The 15467-nt window shown below is 37.5% G+C and overlaps 1 protein-coding gene across 21 annotated transcripts in view; it reads right to left on the bottom strand.

Moving 5' to 3' along the window:
* Nucleotides 1–15467, bottom strand: part of MBTD1 (mbt domain containing 1) — a 68005-nt gene that overhangs the window by 12630 nt on the left and 39908 nt on the right. For all 21 annotated transcript variants that reach the window (XM_059877916.1, XM_024979941.2, XM_024979946.2 and 18 more), the window contains 7 exons: nucleotides 10345–10462; nucleotides 7156–7290; nucleotides 6782–6870; nucleotides 6343–6577; nucleotides 5694–5749; nucleotides 5252–5356; nucleotides 755–902 (listed from right to left, as the gene is read on the bottom strand). In XM_059877916.1, the coding sequence (XP_059733899.1) occupies nucleotides 755–902; nucleotides 5252–5356; nucleotides 5694–5749; nucleotides 6343–6577; nucleotides 6782–6870; nucleotides 7156–7290; nucleotides 10345–10462 (886 nt within the window). The remainder of the gene's footprint in view (nucleotides 1–754; nucleotides 903–5251; nucleotides 5357–5693; nucleotides 5750–6342; nucleotides 6578–6781; nucleotides 6871–7155; nucleotides 7291–10344; nucleotides 10463–15467) is intronic.

Below are 15467 nucleotides of genomic sequence, written 5' to 3'. Positions count from 1 at the left end.
CTAGGCTTAGAATAGTCTAACATTTAATATTTTTCAGTAATATTTTTCTTTCTTTGTAAGAAAGAACAGTGGCTGGGCAAATACTGTTTTTACAGTCTTCTGTTTTGGCTTTTCTCCTTAAGAGAAAAATCCAAGGCTCAGATATTGAAATTAGGAAAGTCACTGGTTAAGCCATATGAACTATTTAAGGGTATCATTTTTAAAAAGTCATACGGTAATTTTTATTTTTTTTTGGTAATATCACCTGCCTTGGGAGATCTTAATTTCCTAACCAGGGATTGAACCCAGGGCCCTGACAGTGAAACCTCCAAGTCCTAACAACTGGAATGCCAGGGAGCTTCCTCATACAGTAATCTAAACATGAAAACTTGCTTTCTCTCAAAGGCTAAAGTCTATTTTTTAAAAAAAGTTTATGTATGTGATAGCCCTTTGAGCCTACATCATCATCTCAACAGGGATGAGAATACCAATTCTTATTATAAAATGTACAAATGCTCAGGAAAAATTCTACATCAATTTATTAAAGCTAGCTAGGTTACAGGTCTTTATGTTTTCAGACACCCCACAGCTCTTGATATAAATATATAAATATGTAACACACATATGTTTATATATACATATTATATTTTCATACAGCAAATAATCTAGGGCTAAAAATAAAAAAGAAATCTAGGGCTGTGGTAAACAGTGTAAACAGGTACCATGTAAAAAGAAAACAAGGATGAATACCCAGGTATATATTAGAAAAAAGTACCTCTGGGTGGAGTGAGTTCAATCATGTTAATTTCACAGAAACCAACAGGGAAAATAGAAGGGGAGGTTGCATGATAACAGAACCAGTCAGATCCATCTGCTGCTTCTGAGCCATCGATCCCTATCATCAGGAATCCATCAGCCAGCACCTTTTAAATTAAGAGAATTGCAACTATTTAAAATTAGGTACCACTATTATAAAAATGATCCTTTAAGTGACATTCTAAAAGAATGCAAAATCTATTACATAAAGATCTCGTGAAAGTGAGAAATGTTTATTGAACTCTCTTAAATAACTGAAATTATAATGAAAAACAAATCTGTATAAATTCTACTGTGTGCCAGAAATAAAAGCATGGTTACAGAGAAGTAATTGTAGAGGTCTAAGGAAAACATACTCCTGACGATGGCCAAGGCTGTTGTCTTCTGTGGCATCAAACGGGGGGCTGAGTGCTCTTTTACAATTCAACTATCTAGTCTTGGCTAAGCTTTAAATCTTATTCAGTAGGAACTCTACTTATATCCTTCTGATTTTCACATAGTGGAGTTTTTCTAAACTTTTTCCATGTTCCTCAAGCTCCAACTTTACCGCTTTCATGCTCTGGATAACTGTGCTCCTCCATGACAGAAACTACGAGAGGGACCTCACAGTCCATCCTGTGCACGTCAGACTGCTCTAAGTAGTAGTCCTTCCTTTGCCTCTCAAGACAAACCTCTCCATGTCTCCCAACTCCCGTTATATTAAAAGTATTTTATTTTCAAACAGTTCACACTTAAAAAAAGGTATATATAGAGTACAACAAATTCCTAAATACTCTTCACCCAGAGACCCAATTCAAGTTATATCACTCAGTCGTGTCCGACTTTTTGCAACCCCATGGACTGTAGCCTGCCAGGCTCCTCTGTCCATGGGGATCCTCCAGACAAGAATACTGAATTGGGTTGCCATGGTCCCCTCCAGGAGATCTTCCCAACCCAGGGATTGAACCCAGGTCTCCCACATTGCAGGCAGATTCCTTACCGTCTGAGCCACCAGGGAAGCCCAAGAATACTAGAGTGGGTAGCTTATCGCTTCTCCAGGAGAATTTCCTGACCCAGGAATCGAACCGGGGTTTCCTACATTGTAGGCAGATTCTTTAAGAGCTGAGCTATCCGGGAAGCAGCGATCTTCTAGTTTGTCAAATCCAGTGTCTTTTTCCCAACACTTCACCCTCCTTTACAATATCCCATACCAGCTGACTTCTCAATTTTTTGAAGCATTTATTCCCAGATTCTCATTACATTATAGTCTACTGATCCATCTTCTCACCTCTGTGTTCATTGCTTCACATTTTTTTTGGCAACCACCCTTTCACCTTCAACTCTTGTTTCTGATTTTAGCCCTTTTCTTTTGTTTTCATGATGGCATTCACTCTTCAATGGTTGACTTTTATGCCAACAATTTCTCAAGTTTTATCATGAGTTTTTCACCCTCCTAGTGTCTCAGGCCTGCATTTTACCTGCATGCTGAATATATTCTCTGAGAGTTAGTACAGGGCATCAAACCAACAACTCTTTCTCCAGCTCCTTTCAAGGGCAATCAATTGCTGGGTCCCCACAACTCCCCCTAAACATTCAGTCCCTTTATCCTAGCCATTAACTCTCTCTCCACTATGTTGCTTAATATTATCGCTTTCAGCCTTCCCTATGTACATTTCCCCTCTTACACAGTTAAAACTTTCCTTTGCTATGTACTCTGTTCATGCCAGAAAGCTTTACCAGCTTAACTTGTTCACTAAAGAAAACTCAACGTTGACCAAGCACTAAAGACTGCACAAATTAATTTCACATCACCTTTTTGTCTACTTGCAGGTTCTGTTCTCCTAGTTCTTTCTTTTTTTTTTTTTTTTAGTTATTTCTACTATATTGGATATATATATACTGATTTTCTCTTTAACCTTAAGAACTCTGAGACCTCTAGAAAGGACTACCTCCACTCATACAGGATTCGTTTTTCCCTTTTGAACACAGCTTAGTGAATCAGGGGCTCGTATCCCACCTTCAGAGTACCACGCAAAAAGCTGGGCTCAGTTGTTCAGATTTTCTCTGTAATTAGAATTAACATACAGAGAGATAACAGTCAAGCCATGGGTTGAAGCTGGCACTGAAAGGCAGTGATACAGAAGGGTGAATGAAGTGAAAGTTGCTCAGTAGTTTCTGACTCTTTGTTACACCATGGACTGTAGCCCTCCAAGCTCCTCCGTCCATGGGATTCTCCAGGCAAGAATACTGGAGTGGGTTACCATGCCCTTCTCCAGGGGATCTTCCCAGACTAAGGATCGAATCTAGGTATCCCACAATTGCAAGGAGATTCTTTACCATCTGAGGTACCGGGGAAGCCCAACAGAAGGGTGAGGGGCTACCATATGGAGGCTGAATACGCAGGACACCAGGAGAGAGAGAGAATAAAAGAAGAGTGGCACAGACACAGAGCAGAGATGGAACAAAGAGGCCCGTAGAGGCAGAGGACAGCGCTAAGCTTATGCCTTTCCAGGTTTCATCCCTGGGGCCTTCTACGTCTATGAACGTGCCCACTGAATCCTCAGAGTGACTTTTCTAAAGCCCACTTGAGGGGGTTTCTGTTCCTTATAAACAAAAAGTCTGGCCCAGAATATTCAAAGCAACCTGTCCGACGTGACCTGTGTGTGAGCCTTTCGCCATTTCCTAAGCGTGGCCTGTGCCTTTCACTCTTGGTGCTTCTGTGCATATTCTCTTTCCATGGCACAGTTTCCTCCTGAATCTCTTCTCGGCCCAGTTTTTCCCATCCTTCAAAATGAAGTTTTCAAATGTCTTCTCTTCCACAAAGCTTCTCCTGATTCCTCTAAGAAGAGGCTCTTCTTTATCTGAATTTCAACAGTACTTGTACCATTCTTGAATCATAGTTGATCTTGTACATTAAAACATATTTTCCTACATCTTATCTTGTTCTACAAGACTGTAAGCTTTATAGAGTCCAAACCAACCTAGCACTGCAAGAATTCATTTTAAGTATTTTCTGAGTGAAGCTTAATATTCTACTCACTGGACACTTATTTTCCTTTCACACAGAGCATGACACGATGGTGCTGATTTCCAAATCTGGCTGTCAAGAGTTACATCTTGAGAACTTTTTAATTATTATTTTTTTTAAACAAATACAAATATCTGGGTAGTCTTTCTTATGATTCTGATTGAGCAGGTCTAGAGTAGGTCATGGGAATCTATGTTTTAAATACCAACAGGTAGTCTGGATTCCTAGTCAGGTCAAAAGGAAGAATAAGGGTTTAGAGTCAGTCTGGTTTAGCTGTGTGACCTTGAACACAAGTGTACAGGACATGGCAGCCAACATAACTTTTTAATTCTTTTGGCTTAAGGCTTAAAGGACTTCCTTTGTGGCTCAGCTGTTAAAAAGTCCGCCTGCAATGCAGGAGACCTGGGTTCAGTCCCTCGGTTGGGAAGATCCCCTGGAGAAGGGAAAGGCTACCCACTCCAGTATTCTGGCCTGGAGAATTCCATGGACTCTATAGTCCGTGGGGTTGCAAAGACATGATGAACAACATTCACTTTAAGGATTAAACTGTGTTGAAATGCAAGTCACAATTTAATTACACCTTTATGTAAGTGTATTCTGGATCAATAGGTCTTAACCCTGATTGTACTTCAGAATCACCTGGGGACCTTAAAAAAAATGCCAATTCTAAGACTGATTAAATCAGAATGGGAGTGCGGGGTTGGAGAAGAGGCTTAGTCAATAGTATTATTATTATTTTTTAAAGTTCTCCAGGAGATTTCAATGCCTACTAACAATTGAGAACCACTCTTCTACATCTTCTTGTAAAAACAGTTTAAGAAGAGAGGAAAAAGAGAAAAGAAGCAATAAAGTACTACCAATGGAGGGAAAAAGCACAAAAAGGAAACACAGGAAACTGAGGATAAACTAGCATTGTTACAATTTTGTATTGGACAAGTTTTGACTAGGAAGTAACTTAAATAAATATTATTCTTTTAACTTAGGATATACTTCCATAAAATAAAAGTAGCAGACTCAAGATAACAATCTTGATAATAAGATATATACAAAGAAAACCTCTGGTAAGAGAACTCAAATTTATCTTGCAATTACTACTGACATTCTCCCCAGTGAAGACACAGATGCACACATTTTAGGTCAAAATGAACGTTAGGGGCCTCCTTCTCATATTTGTTGTTGCTTAGTTGCTATGTCCTGTCCTACTTCCTACTTTTTTGCAACCCCATGAACTGTAGCCCACCAGGGTCCTCTGTCGATGGGATTTCCCAGGCAAGAATACTGGAGTGGGTTGCCATTTCCTTCTCCAGGGGATCTTCCCAGCCTAGGAATAGAACCCATGTCTCCTGCACTGGCAGGCAGATTCTTTACCAGTTAGCCACCAGGGAAGCCCAGTACTTTAAAACTAGTTCCTATAACTTCATTTCTATATTTTAAAACCTATTCTCTTACCTTTCTAATGGTCGCAACACATATTGTGGAAAGATTTAATGGGTCTATAGCTTCCAATTTCATTCCTTCCTTGAACCATTCCCCACTCTGGTCTACTTCTTTTACCTACAGAATTACATGAAAGCACATCTATTGTTACAGGTGTTATCAGTTTAATAATTAAAATAATACCAATTTGAAAAAGTTTATAAGATGAAAATACCAAGTACCTTCTCCTACCTACCTAATATTATAACTCAAACTTCCATTACGGAATAGAGAGAATTCAGGCAAATAGAATTTAAGAATAATTATAATCAATAGTTGTGACACATATGGATTACAAGGTCTTAATCCTTTTAGGTGAATATATGTAATTGTGATTTCTATAATATTAGGAAAAAACCCACAACCCTCTTTCAAACATAATTTACAAATGAGGGTTCTTATAAAAACTTCTTACCTTAGCAAATAAATGTGGTGGTGTATCAAAATGTCCATCCTGTTTCTTTGTAATATCTACAAGGAAAAGTTACATACTAATCTGTCAGCATTTGTGAGAAGACCAAAAACCACGTTTTTTTGAAGGTTTCAAACTCACAAGGTACGTATACTCTAAAACATGGCAAAAATACGTGCCTTCTACATTCCAGTGAATAATATTCTTTAAAAGTCTCTATCTCTTTAGAGTACATGTGCTATTAAGTACATTTAGCCAATTAGAATGCTGGGAATTCCCTAGTTAGGGATAAAAGTATGTTTTAAAGTGTTTAGTATTAAGTCTAACCACATTTAATTTTGGTATTTCTACTAACACTGAATGGAAAGGGAAAGGCTATCTTCTTTCAAACGGGCTGGATAAAAAAGTGTAAGAAAACAAATGTAGTTGTGACCGAAAGGGCTTTATTTTTAACTTGAGCATAAGTGGAAGGAATATAAAGGAACTGGTTAGGACATTTAATCTCCTGGCGTGAACCTTCCCTAATTAAGGTAGAATAAGCAGCCCAACACAACTGATTTTGATCTCTGCTATTCTGCGGAGAAAAATACCCACGGAGTACAATTTAGCCTCAACGTTATTTTCAACAGGAATTCTTGTGACAGGTGCTTACCAGATCTTTTGAATCGATGGCCTATGCTTCGAGACCAACCAATATGATGGATTAATGGGCTGTGCATATGGCACCAGAAGTCGTCTGTTCTATCTTCACTCTCTTCATACACTAGTCTTAATCTTCCTCCAATGACACTCTCCACCACTGCCACTCGTGTTCGACACAAATGCCTCTTGTCAACCACCTCTACTCTCATGCAAGGTTTGAAAGGATACTGCATGCTCTCTGAAACCTTGAAAGAAAAGCAGAACTTTTGAGAATTCATGACAAAGGTCTACAAATTAGTATTCTACTATAAAAATATCTAGTGCACTCAATAGTTAACATAGGTCATTTGACTCACTAATTGAAACAATTATTTAAAAAGCTTTGAAGTTACTCCATTTTTTAGAGTTCTCATTTGCCACTTGAGTCCTTTCTAAGATCTTGTCTTTACCTTTTGTGAGAAATCGGGAGGCAGAGTTTTGGCACCAGTAAGTCGTTTCACTAGAAAAGCTTTCCAGTTTGTATACTTATGCTGAATAGCTAAAAAAAAAGAAATAACCAGTTATACTTTAGCAAAGAAGATAACTGCTTCAAAAGCTATTTGCTTAAAAAAAAAAAAAAAAGTAACAAATTTCCCTGCAGTTAAAATTCTTAAGAAGAGTAACAAAAATAGGGAAAACAAGTATGTCTTGCTAGCAAATAAGTTACCTGAAATAAAAAAATTATTTTAATTTTTATGTCACTTGTCACTGTAATGTTACTAATTGTGAAACTGCATTAAAGTTCAGATACTTAAAATACAGTAAGGGTAAAGAAGTTACTCACTTCTAGGAGGGACAAGAGGTTTTCCACTTGCAGCACACCAACCAACTGGATGGATATCAGAACCACATATACTGTACCAGAAGTCCAGACCAGAGTCATTTTCAAATCCTTCATATCTTAAGAGGGCATTATAACCTGAAACCAACAAAGCAGTCACCACATAATAAGAAAATCAAATGAAATAAAACAGAATACAGCTGCTGGTAGTGAGTATCAAATGTCAGTGAACATCTGCAACAGGTGCAGAGCTTGTGAACAGACAAGACGGCTGGGCCTCATACCCCAGAAATCATTTAGCAGATCTTGGGTGAGTCTTAGAAACTGTATTTCTAAGAAGTTCCTAGAGGTGCTTACACTAGTGCTATATGGATGAAACTTTGAGAACGATTTGAACAATGGAATTAGTTTAACTGTTTTCAGAGCACGGCCTATTTCTCTGAATATATTTCAATTTTACCCATAGTTTCTTAAATTCTAGAAAAGAGGAGTGAGAAAGTTCTACTAGGATGCATAGTTTTGGAAATAAAGAGTATTGTGGTAAGTTAATATAACCTTGTTAAGTCACAGAAATCCAGTTAAAGTACATTTCAGAGACACTGCTTTCTCCAAGTGATCAGGTGACCAAATTATTTCCAGATAATTTGCATGTGGCTACTTTAAGAGTTTAAATTTTTTTGTCTTGTTGATTTGGAAATAAGATTCAAAAACGCCAAGTAAAAAAGTTCAATGAACACAAATAAAGATATGTGAAATCACTTAAAATCTACATGTACTAAACAAACAGGGTCTTCCCAAGTGGTGCAGCGGTAAAGAACCTGCCTGCCAGCGCAGGAGATACAGGAGACTCGGGTTCGATCCTGGGTCAGGAAGATCCCCTGGAGTAGGAAATGGTAATCCTCTCCATTATTCTCTCTTGGAAAATTCCATGGACAGAGAAGCTTGGGTGGCTTGCAGTCCATGGGGTCACAAAGAGTTAGACAGGGCTGAGTGACTGAGCACGTATGCACTAAACAAATGGGAAGACTTATTTCCTGGAAAGAACAAATAGTGTATGATACATACTGTTTATAATTTAATAAACCTTATCTTTTTAATATTTAAATAGACAAACTTTTATTAAATACATACAATGTAAAGAAAATAAGAGTATCAAATATCATTTCCTCAAAGAAACCCTCTGATGTACGTACAGTCACCCATAACCAGCTCTGTCATCTCTTCAAGCTTGTCTTTGACAAAGTGTTTGTTTCTTTGCTTATTTAAAATATTTTTCTCTCAGTGAAATAAAAGTTATATGAGAAAGTATTTTCATTGTTTATTACTTTTAGTAAACCTTATCTTGATAACATTAAAAAGTTAAGGTCTTTAGTGGAATAAAAAATGCCCAATAAACTTGTATTTCAGGCTAGGAGCTAGGTTTAGTTAGCATTTTCATGTGTTAATACTTAGGTTTTGAAAATTTATAGCATTAAACTTTTAGTTTTAAAATTCAGTAATTCACAGAACAACTCATGACTTGCTGTTTCTAAGTTCTGGGTTCATGATCAACAACAGGCTCACTTCTAAAATGTCATAAAAGTGACTTAAAATGAGATACATGTTGCAATTAGATATAGCAGAAGTATGAAACCAGAGATGGAAGACAGAAATAATTCTTGAGTACTAAATGCATTGATCTTTAGAGCCATTTATATGCAAGTGATTTACACATCAAGCAAAAAATATATATTGCTGTTTTAAACAATGTACAGGGAATAATACAGGCATTTAGAGAATGTCTATATAGCTGGGGGCTTCCCTGGTGGTTCAGATGGTAAAGAATCTGACTGCAATGCAAGATTTGATCCCTGGGTCAGTAAGATCCCCAGGAGAAGGGAATGGCTACCCACTCCACTATTCTTGCCTGGAGAATTCCACAGACAGAGGAGCCTGGCAGACTACAGTCCACGGAATTCCAGAGAGTCAGACAGGACTGAGCGACTAACACTTTCACTTTTTTACTTACATAAGCTGGGGAAATGTTTCATGGAAAAGGTAGGAACTGTACTGGGTTAAATAAGGTGAGTGAGAGTGAGTAAAGGAATGAAGGTGACATAGAATATGCTGTATGAGAGAGAAGGAAAACTAATCTCAGCAGAACAGATCATTTATGTCGGGGAACAATAAAAAAATCTGTTCAGTGGTGTACAGTGAAACTTAACAATAGCTGTAAATGGTGACCATCCTGATCCTTTAAGGACAAAGAAGCCACTAAAGACAGAAAAATGGAATTGAGGTCATTTTTAGGTAAATTAAGTCTATCAGCAGTACACAGGGTGGAACAGGCAGGGCATTTTTGGGAAGATGGCTGGAGATAAGACTAGAAAGAGTAGGATGAGTAAGATACCTCTTCCAGTAATCTCAGGATACCTTTTATTATCTAAGCGGCTGCTCCTCCTCTGAAGTATCACAGTATCCTACTATACCACTTACTAAGCACCTTGTCATAAAATGTATTCAATATTTAGCAGATGTAAACTCACCAAACAAAGAAATCTTTTAAGTTTGCACATCACCTGCCCACAGGGTCTAACATAGTAGATACCTAACACATTTACTTCACAGACAACAATGTAAAAAGGGCTGGGATACATGGAAGAGGTGGGACTGAAGAAAATGTAGTACCCAAAATAGATGAAATTTTCATCATTAATTTACTTCTGATATTATGGACCATATAACTTTTTTTAGTACTTTTTGTTACTTTCCGAAATATTTCCCTGTATCAGAGGTTGAGGAAACTATAGGGCCCACAGATTTGGCCTACTGTCATCCAGGAGAGTTTTTACATTTTTAAATGGTTGAAAAAAAATTAGAGGTAAAGTAATATTTTATGATATGTAACAATTATAGGAAACTCAAATTTTAGTGCCCATAAACAAAGTTTTATTAGAACACAGCCATGCCTATTCATTTATGTGTTGCTTTGGCTGCTCCTATGCTATGATAGTAGAGTTAAATGGTTGTGACAGAGATTGCTTTGCTCACAAAGCTGAAAATATTTACTGTTGTTTTTTTTAATAGAAAAAAGTTTGCTAACCTTTGCCCTATATCATACTTATTTGGCAATACTTGAAAATTTACAAATATGCTTTCTTACAAATTACAAATACAAGTGATTTTTAAAAGTGAATTATGCATGTTTTTCACCTGCTAATTTTACTATTCCAGCGATCCAGAAGACTTTGGTAGGTAGGCTGCAGTCTGTATTGGGAACTTCTACTCTCACATTTTCTGAGATATCACCCCAGCAGGTCCCCATAGGTGCCTGTCATATAAAAATTATTAAATTATCATCTTATTAAATAAAGTCCAAAATACATGGTTCAAAATTAAGCACTATTATTCAATCATGGTAACATTAAACTAAAAATACCATTTAATTCATTCTTTTTTTCTAGAAACATAATTGTTATCCCTTGCATCACAGAATTCTATTTAGAAAAAGCCAGTGTCAGGGACAAGCTCAAGATGAAGAGAATTCACATATACTAGAACTGATCCATATCCAGTTCAAAATTCAATAGTGCTCAAATATAAGACTTGAGAGCAATTTTTGCCAAATTACACACTTGATATTAGGTTTCACAGGAAAAAGCTGACTTAACAATTCATTATTTTATCATGAACTGAATGAATGTACTTTACCTTAACCTCTAATTTTAAAAGATCTGGCTAAAGAGTAGAAAGAAAGAATTCCAATCAGCCATGTGGTTTCCAATAACACAGAGAAACAAAACTTAGTTATCTGTATTTTCAACTTCAGTTAAGTTCGCAGAACAGAAATATAGTCTGTTACAACAGACTTGTGGCAAAAGCACCAGATAAAGTTGTTAATATGATGAAGTTAAAGAGATTTTGGAGAATCGTACATGGTAAATTGTTAAATGATTTATTATTTCAAAATTTCTCACGCAGGAATTACAATAAACAAAGAAAACTTTCAATGTTAGATCTGGTAGTAATCAGCCTCCACACAAATGGTTAAGATGGGGACTTAGAAAACTAATTAAATGAATATCATGAAGGGATTTGCCAACATTTAGTGTGTTTCCAAATTACAATTTCCATTACATTTTAATCCTTAAATTTGAGGCAGTTTACCATTATTTGGAATTTAGCTAATTAATTTGGCTAATTAAAACCAAAATGAATTTAGGAATTTAAATGCTGATAATACCAAACAGTCTCTGTGGCCCTTGATAATCAGCTCCTCATTAAATACAATTCAGAACCCTGATCACAAGAAGTATTAGGTAAGGATGTAAAAGACTTGATAACACGAACAAATCAGGAAAAGACAAAATAGCTTCGAAGCTAAAAGATGATTAAACACAAAGATATCCAAGAGTCAAGCGAACTAGTCCATCTGAACACTGGACAAATGTCTTCCATGCAAGGCTGCTCATCTTGGGTAGTCGCTAACCCAAAAGGGGGTTAGCTTAAAACAGTACTCAACCCGTATGCTCTCAATAGCTTAAGGAATTTCTGAAGGACAGGAAGAAAATGTCAAATAATACTGAACTAGGATAAGTCTAGAAACCAAACACAGAATCAACTTATGGCTATTTCTTTAAGTAGCAAGCAAAGAATATACTTCAATCACTTGGATACAGTGGCCTATCTCAAGTATTTCTAATTCTGGAAGGATACACATAACTATCTTCCTGAGCTGTACAAAAAATAATACATCCATTATGACTACCTCTTTCTGCTATTTTTAAATGGAAAGAATGGACTCTTCAGGTTCTGCTATCTCCCCCTATATCATTCTAGACTGTAGGGCCATCCCTATTGCCAGCAGATATGATCAGAAAAGGAGAGGCTGGAAGGAAGATAGGTAACAGATTAAGCTACCATATATTAACACAAAGACCATGTATTAATTTCTGTGAGGATAAACCAATTTCAGCGGACAGATGTAGTGGACGTATGCATTAAATTAAGGTAGGATATCCATTCCTCTTTGTTTGGCTGCCAAGTCTTATGAAATGGGCTTTATTTTTCATTAAGAAGGAAGACGCGTGGTTATGCTGACAAGCTATGTGTAAAGATGAGCACACTGCTAAAAGAATTTGGCATATAGGACTCCCTTTTGAGTTAGGTGTGACAATGACTTTTTTTTTTTAAGTCTTTTAACAGTTGTTTGGAGAAAATAACTTTTAGTCACATTTTATTAAAAAAACAAGTATCAATATGCTTGCTCACTTAGAAAATAAAGTTAACGCTCACTTTGGTTGGGGGATGTTATGTTTTCGTCCCTACAGTCTGGATTGGTATAGGAGAAAGTAGCAGAAAGTGACATTTGTTCTTGCCTGTAAGGTTGTGGTTCTGCTAGGCCCTCTTAAACCAATCCATATGGTTCACTCTAAGAAAAAAAATGAACAAAAACAATAACAAAAAAGAGCACAATCGTCACTGCATAGTATGTGCTCAATGTGTTGAAATAATAAAGGAATTTTAAAGATACAGCTGCCCTTTTGTTTAAAATGGATATTCTTAAGTGTGGAAGACTAAATGACCCAGGGCTCGAGAGCCATCTTCAGCCAAGTCATCTGTCTTCTCTTGCTGGCAGGAGGGATACCTCTGAAAGTCTGGATTGGCATAGCATGGACTAGCAGAACCATCATTTACAGGTAACAACAAATTTACCTTCCAGACTCAGGACGAGAGGTCCACCTCAGGTTCCTCCCAAACCAGGAAGATCTGCTTCATCACTTCCTGCTCCAGGGCCACTCGTGAGGGCTATCTGGGAGCGACTCTCCTTCCCTGCAAGGTAAGCTGTCATCAGGTCCTGCAGGTCATGGCCAAATCCAAATGCTGAGGGCTCCCCAACACAAATGTATGATAACCTCCACCTGACTGTCCATAAGAAAGTAACTGGATGGGATTCTTACTTTTTCTGTACATTAAGAACATTTCCAGATAGTCCAATAGCCCAGATGGCTAGTATTTAGACTCTCAGAAGACTGACACATTACACACATGATGCTTTGCGGGAGAAATACAGATTTCCCTCCACAGAGCTGAAAACCTGTAACTTTTGATAATCACATTCTTCAGTAGTAATAGAATTCAAGCGGGCAGAAGTTAGCCCTGAAGTTGTACACTGGTAACTATTATTGATCCTACTAACGATATTCCAAATATACAAAAAGCCACCATTAAAATACTTTGACTAATAGGCATATGGTGACTAAAGTACAACTAGGAGAGAAAGATAAACTATTATATGGGCAAAAGGGGAAAAAGCATTATAGGAAATTGACTAGAAAAGAATTCGAAGTCCTAAATGTCATTTGCTGGAATTGACAGAAAGTAGGAACAGAAAAATAAACCAGTTCCCTCTTTCTCCAGAAAGTCCACTCACCTTTTGATTTGATAACAGGACCTACTTTTGGGGTTGGGTCATAGCGGGAGGGCTTTCCAAGTGGTGCTAGTCGTAAAGAATCGACCTGCCAATGCAGGAGACCTAGGAGACGGGGGTTCGATCCCTGAGTGGGGATGATCCCCTGGAGAAGGGCATGGCAACCCACTCCAATATTCTTGCCTGGAGAATCCCATGGACAGAGGAGCCTGGAGGGCTACCGTGCATAGGGTCACAAAGAGTTGGATACAACTGAGGTGACTTAGCACGCACGCACAATAGCAGGGGGATGGGAGTACAAGGAAAGTAAAAAGAGAAAATGGGATGCTTGGGGTGAAAATCAGATTAAGAATGAGGGAATGCTGGACTTCCCTCATGGTCCAATGGTTAAGAATCCACCTGCCAATGCAGAGGACGTGGGTTCAAACCTTGGTCTGGAAACCCTAGCCGTGGGGTAACTAAGCAGGCATGTGCCATGACTACTGAAGCTAGTGCGCTCTTGAGCTTAGCTGCTCTTCAACAAGAGAAGTCACTGTAACGAGAAGCCTGCACACTGCGACTGGAGAAGGCCCTGCTAGCAGCGACTAGAGAAGGCCTGCGTACAGCAACGAAGAGCCAGCTCAGCCAAAAATAAACAAGTAAATAAATAAAGCCCCAAAAAAATATGATGGAATGCTAGTGTACGTAAAAAGAGAAAGGAAGCAGTGGTTACTAATTTGAAAAGCATAAAGTAGTCCATAATTTTTAAAAAATATTAAATGAAAATAACCTAGATTACTTAGGCCTTCCCTGAAACAGATTATTTTTATTATATTTTATTATATATATATCAGAAGCCACTGCTTTCCTGCAGAGAATTTATTTTGTGGCAACACAATAGCTAAATTAGAGTACTAACAAGTACCAGAAACTGAAAACTTCTTCCATTAGAAAGAAACTCTGCAATCTAGGATGACATACTGATAACTCTACCTTCAGTTACAAAGGATGTGAAGTCATATTTATTTTCAATGGAGTTATGTATGCATGGTTAAAGCTAGGGGAAAAAAACAAAGAATAGTTTTATTTGAAAGAGACTATTTTACTAATAAACATAGACCCAAGTTTTACTAATAAACCATTGTTACCACACATACACAAACAAAAAGCCTTTTTTCTCCTTAATGTATATATTCAAAAAATATTTTTAATGCCAGTTGCAAAGATATATTAATAACCTTATCCCTTTCAAAATAGCTGGACCAATACAGAGGATTAGAAAACATCATGTAAGCAATACAAACTGTTTGTGGAGGTAAAGGACCTTTGTAAAAATTACGTAACTATAACTATTTCCAAGGGAGAAAAAAAGTAGAATGATTACATTTCTGCTTTTAGCAAGGACAGTATCAATAAACTGACATCAGAATACATAGTTCAGGTACCAAACAAAAAAATTTGAAGTCTGTAAATTCGTAATTAAAGGCATATGATTTTAGCTTTTTAAGATTCATATACACTTGATATTGAAACATTTTGGCCTGGGCTGTAATGCTTCAGTTCAGTTGCGCAGTCATGCCCGACTCTTTGTGACTGGATATCAGGCTTCCCTGTCTATCACCAACTCCCAGAGCTTACTCAAGTCCATTGAGTCGGTGATGCCATCCAACCATCTCATCCTCTGACGTTCCCTTCTCCTGCCTTCAATCTTTTCCAGCATCAGGGTCTTTTCCAATTAGTCAGCTCTTCACATCAGGTGGCCCAAGTATTGGAGCTTTAGTATCAGTCCCTCCAATGAACATTCAGGACTGATTTCCTTGAGGGTTGACCAGTTTGATCTACTTGCCGTCCAAAGGACTCTCTCGAGTTTTCTCCAACACCACAGTTCAAAAGCATCAATTTTTCGGTGCTCAGCTTTCTTTATCGT

Source organism: Bos taurus, chromosome 19 (genome assembly GCF_002263795.3).
Source record: "Bos taurus isolate L1 Dominette 01449 registration number 42190680 breed Hereford chromosome 19, ARS-UCD2.0, whole genome shotgun sequence".
Classification (NCBI taxonomy): domain Eukaryota; kingdom Metazoa; phylum Chordata; class Mammalia; order Artiodactyla; family Bovidae; genus Bos; species Bos taurus.
Note: the sequence above shows the minus strand (reverse complement) of the source record. Positions and strands in the feature narration are given on the sequence as shown.